The 5323-nt window shown below is 44.3% G+C and overlaps 1 protein-coding gene across 1 annotated transcript; it reads right to left on the minus strand.

Moving 5' to 3' along the window:
• Window positions 1–727: 727 nt before the first annotated feature.
• LOC123104415 (transcription factor 25) lies at window positions 728–4956 on the minus strand. The gene is made up of 4 exons (XM_044526260.1): window positions 4606–4956; window positions 3513–4054; window positions 1953–2858; window positions 728–1445 (listed from the first exon to the last, which is right to left on the minus strand). The coding sequence occupies exons 1-4, from the start codon at window positions 4792–4794 to the stop codon at window positions 1187–1189; spliced, it is 1896 nt and encodes a 631-aa protein (XP_044382195.1). The 5' UTR covers window positions 4795–4956; the 3' UTR covers window positions 728–1186.
• Window positions 4957–5323: the final 367 nt, after the last annotated feature.

A 5323-nucleotide genomic window follows, 5' to 3' on the forward strand; every position in this document is an offset into this window, starting at 1 on the left:
CTCCCTCTGATCCGTATTACCTGTCGCTGGTTTAGTACGAGTACAAAGTAACAGTACATGAAAAAAAGGTCCACTGAATAAACTGCAATGCAACGCACTGAAGCTTTTGCACGACATATGATGGGCACGGCATATAGCCGTACATAAAACTGGATGTGACAGGGGATCAGGTACGGCACGCACGGCGCGATGCGACAAACAAACTGTGGCTGAGGTCAGGAAACCACCAGATCAGGAAACGGCCAGGTTGTTGTACTTGCTCCCAAAAACGGACGAGACTTGCCTGTTCCCCGCGTGTGTGTCCATCCGTGCTCCCGCATACGTGGCATGATTTGATTAGAACGAAATAAGACCCGGTCCCATCCCCTTAAAATCAGGGGGGAGATGATTAGATTAGAAAGGAAAAAGGAAAAAGGATAACCGTAGGATGAAGTGAGAGTACGGATGGGAGTATGGGGAGGGAGCAGGCAAGCCGGATCCCCAAAAACAAGCACTCGTGTGGTATCCTTTTCGCCTTTCCACGCTTCCTTGTTCAGGCCTGCGTCTGGGAAAGAATCTGAATGGATCTGCATTGTGCATGCCGCATGCTTGAAAACCTAAATTTAGAGCCAAAATAGTTCAATTCCTGACAAGCATGCGTTCCCAGTGGGGAAAGTGGCTATAGCATGATGGGCAAAACAGAATGATAGTGAAGTTGCATAGTACTCGCATATATAACAAAAAAAGAAAAAGGAACACCGAAGCATATACTGGCATGCAAATATTCCAAACTGGAGTATTTCTCTTCCAAGTACAAGGAGAGATTTCAAGGAGGAACAGCCAACTGCTGAATGTAGGGCGGATTGCGAATTTATCTATGATGTTGCTCCAAAGTATTTTGCAGTGCGCTAAGGACAAATGAAGCCTGACCTAACGGGCCAGTTACAGAACTTGGCATATCAACTCTAGTAATGATGGTACATGGACTCTAATCTCTGGGCCCAAAACTGGCATGCAAATATTCAGCGATTTACCGGATCAGCTATACATGTATAACCTTTGCCAAGGCCATGAAAAATAACTAGGGCATTCGCAAGCGATTAACAGCAGCTTTTCTTAAGCATCGCAGACACAGGGGAGGATCACTGATTCCGGTTGGCCATGTGAGTTTAACCATGACCATATGTCATTTCATGCTTGCGACAGCTCAATCATCATCGTGTTGATCATTTCCGCCGTGACGGTTGTCCCCGTAGTTGACCCATGGGAGCAGTGATTCCAGGAAGACCCTCGCAGCGTTGCGCCCAACAACTTCAAGAGGGGCATGTATTCTCTCAGGCCCAGCTTCTTGTTCAACAGGCGGCATATCATGCGCCATTCCTGGACCAACCATAAATGGCCGCAGTTCTTCAGGAGGGAGCGATGGTGTTGTGTCAGAGAAGTCTGAAACAAGCAGATGAGAGTACCTGCAAAGTGGGACACAAGTTATCAAAATATCTCTTCAAGATAGTCTGGGGAGCCAAGAATGAAAATCCAGAGCATATAATGTTACTTAGATCAATAAATCTGCAATGAATTAGAATAGAATTGCTGCCAAAACCAAACTATCTTTCTCTCGAGTATAAGTGGCACAAACTGCATATCTTTAGTCACTTTCATGTAAGTACCGTACACAACTAACAACACAGATCCAAACACTACTGATAAGTTGAGATGGGAGTCAGTAAGCTAAACATTAAATGTTTAAGTTCTACAGAACCTATACAAAATCTACACCGATAATTGCTACTTCATAAAAGGTAAACTGGTTGGTCCATAGTTTAAACTAAACCAAGCTTCAGGTGTTGGCAACTTAAAAGGAAGAAATAGCCACAAACCAATCAAAAAGTACTGATTGAAAAGAATGAAAGACATGATCAAAGAATAGGATAGGCAGGATTCAACTGAGGTGTCAACATTTTGGAGCAACTTACTCATTCTTTTCTGAAGAGAATGCCTCTTTCATAACACATGCCCAGTCCTGGGCTTCTCTGCTGTCGTGCTTTAGTGATTCAATCACCAGAAGAGCAGCTTCTTTGAGTAAGTTCTGAAGTTCCGGGAACCTCCACATGATATAATGACGCTCAACATATATGTTAATCACATGCTCAAGTGAAGGGCTTCCTGGCTTTGCTGATCCAAAGAACGCATTCTTGAGTATTTGGGTCCATGAAGAGTCCTTCAAAGGAGCCTTGTCAACAATCTTAGAAAGCACCAGAGGATGAAGCATCAATGCTTGCTTCATGAGATCAACAGCTGTTGACTTGTCAGCATGATCAGAAACATCCTCAGCATCACGTTCAAGATAAAACCGTGCAATGGCTAGAGAAAAGGAGAAATTAGGAAACAGCCAGAGGGAGTTATCACACTGGTACTCTTCAGCAAACTGTTCCAACCATTTGTACTGCTGCGATCTTAGAGCAAAGTAATCAATGCAAAACAGAGCACCCTTTGGGTCATCAGAATCCAATGACAAAAGAAACTTGCAGGCCTCTAAAGCTGAACGGTGACAACCACGCCTATCCAGATTTTTCATGTGACCGAAAAGGGCTGTAAAAAATGGCTTGTTTAAGTCATGGCTGTATTTCAACTGATAGTTGCCCTGCAGTGGATTAAATAGTGGATGCCAAGCACACTCTAGTGCAAATAGACACTTCTCAACAGCGTCTGCTGATGATTGATGTTCTCCAGAATATTTGAACAGATCAGCAAATGTCAATAGCGAGTCTGGATGGTAGGGGTATTTTGCTAATATAGCAGCAATGGCATTGAGGTCATTGGCTGACTTGGCAGCTTCAAACAATTCCTGCACATGGCTGACAGAAGGATCATATACGTACCTGCAAGCATTAAACAGCATGGTCATTTACAGAAGTTATGAACTCTAGAACAGATCTCTGCTAAACTACTTTTGAAATTTTACTACACCTGTAGAACTACTTAAGCTTCCTACACGAAGAACATACAATGAACACAATGGTAAGCACAAGCAGTGTACACTGTACCCAAATAAATTAGTGACGTGCCAAAATTATGCCAAGCCAAACAATCCAAAACATGCATAATCACAGCTAATGCACTAGCAGCTCGAGCCAGAAGTTAGAATAATCATGCTCTGACAGACTGGTGTCCTTAAAAGTCCTATTACCAAGAGATCAGTGTGTAAATGCTGTGGAGCGATTAACCTTTGCATGAAACGTATATATAGCCCTCCAAAGAATTGTCTACTCGCATGTTCAAAGAAACCCGACCACTAATTATGGAAAATGGATGAATAAAAAAATGGTTCTACTAAAAGCATCTCAACCAAAGAGCTTAGAAGAATAATTTCCTTCTCCGTGTTCAATCAAACTTGACTACTGGCTATGGATGAATCAAGAAACAGATTGTTCTCCGAACATCTCATCAAGAAACTACATAGTACTGAAACTGTTTGACATACAAATGTATACCATATCACCATGCACACTGCAAAGAAAAGGATATACCCTCACCTGAAATATTTCAAACTTCCCTTTGTCTCAACAAGATCCATTGACATTGACTTATCCCATGCTGGCCAGAAGCCAGGTGGAGATACAAGTAGGGTTCTTCTAGGATTAAGGCCAGCACGCCTAACACCACGCACTTGCCTTGAAGTGCCAGGCATATTCCGCTGGTTTTCAAGTGAATCAACTACCTTTGATCCAAAAATGCGCCTCATCTCATTTTCAGCCTTGAGATGTTTGGGATCAATTGCAAGAACTGAGGATGTCCCAGCAGTCATTTCAATTGTCTGAATCTCCTTCCCAGTTGCTCTGTCATTTTGATGAACACTTTTTTGCATGGGCCTCTTTTCAATAGCTAGATCTTCCAGAATTGAGTCCAGTGATTTCTCATCCCTCGACTTCGCCGAGGCTGGTGGTTCCGCCTTGCCCTTTTTCTTCTTCTTCTTTGATTTCTTGTTTGTTTCAGGAACAGCGCCGTTAGGCTTCTTTTTCACATATTGTTTCTGTTCTGTATAACTCGCAGTTTGATCAGTATGCACTTCATCTTCCTGCAGTGGAGTAAGCACATACATAAGATTAAAATCAATTCATCAACCATGACTAATACATAATTCGACTAGGCATGAATGAGGTAGTGCTACATCACAGGATCTAGATAACTAAGAAATGTAAATATGCTATCTTCATGTGTTTCACCTTATCATCATGATTCTAGACACGACTTGAGGCAAGCAAACACACGACTAACTCTCAATCAACAAACGGATATCAGATTACATCCTAGTACAGGCTGCTCCATCCAGAAGGGTATACAAGTGGCAGTTCAAGCGTGGTCAAAAGTATTGACCAATAGCAACAACAATCCACTGCAAATGATTTTACACGATAAGTAACACAGATTAGGCATCTTCCCCGACACTAATCATCATCGCATCTCAAAGTTCTCGCACAACCACAAGGATCGCCTCGCCTTTACTCGCAATCTACCAATTTATTTATCACTGGCACGGGATAACACATGGCAACACGAGCGCAGATAAGCAACAGTTTACAATCTAATTAAACCCTAGCGACGAGTGGAACGGGGGGAGGAAGGGACCTTGTCCTCTTCTGGCTCGTCGTCGTCGTCGTCGAGGAGGTCGAAGGGGTTCCTGGCGGCGACGCGGGTAGGGGAGCCCGCCTCCTCCTCCTCCTCTTCCTCCTGCACCACCACGAGGGCGTCCTCGGCGGGGTCCTGCGGGGAGGCCTCCCTCTCCTGGAGGACCCGCCGGACCAGCCTGCCGGACATGTCGACGGCTGCGGCGGGGGCGAGCTGAAGCGAGGGTTAGGGTTTGGGCTTGGCGGCGGGCCGGGCCGGGCGGCGGGGTCGGTCGCCAAGCGAAAGGACGAGAGGGGATTCGAGATGGCGACGAGGACGACGAGTGTTTTGCTGCCCTTTGCAGGGTTCGGGAGAGGGCAGATTGCGATTTCGGAAGCCCGGAGGGGTGCTTCTGGAAAGAGTTTTGTTTGCGTTATTATTGCGTACGTGTTCTTCTTTTCTTTTTCTCCCGACGGAATTGGAATTCTTCTGATCCTACTATTCGCTTCCGTCGGTTGCATTTGCATTTGATTTTTTTTTCTAAGACCGGATTTGAAATTTTGGACAATAGACATTTTTCCTTAGAAACACGGTACAGACTTAAACACTTGTACACATGCATCATCTGAAATAAATCGAGGAAAATGCTTTCACTTTATGCCAAGTTTAGGACTTGAGCCTTGCTTGGCAAATTTTTCCATAAGAAATATAGCCATCCGAGTTATGCTCAATTCACATA

Source organism: Triticum aestivum, chromosome 5A, assembly GCF_018294505.1.
Source record: "Triticum aestivum cultivar Chinese Spring chromosome 5A, IWGSC CS RefSeq v2.1, whole genome shotgun sequence".
Lineage (NCBI taxonomy): Eukaryota > Viridiplantae > Streptophyta > Magnoliopsida > Poales > Poaceae > Triticum > Triticum aestivum.

What these genes read in the sequence shown, in the direction of transcription:
- LOC123104415 (XM_044526260.1), bottom strand. Translation starts at nt 4,794, where the DNA reads ATGTCCGGCAGGCTGGTCCGGCGGGTCCTCCAGGAGAGGGAGGCCTCC. An exon ending in GGAAGTTTGAAATATTTCAG is followed by an intron (nt 2,859 to 3,512) that starts GTGAGGGTATAT and finishes TAATGCTTGCAG; the next exon opens with GTACGTATATGATCCTTCTG. An exon ending in TTCTCTTCAGAAAAGAATGA is followed by an intron (nt 1,446 to 1,952) that starts GTAAGTTGCTCC and finishes CCCACTTTGCAG; the next exon opens with GTACTCTCATCTGCTTGTTT.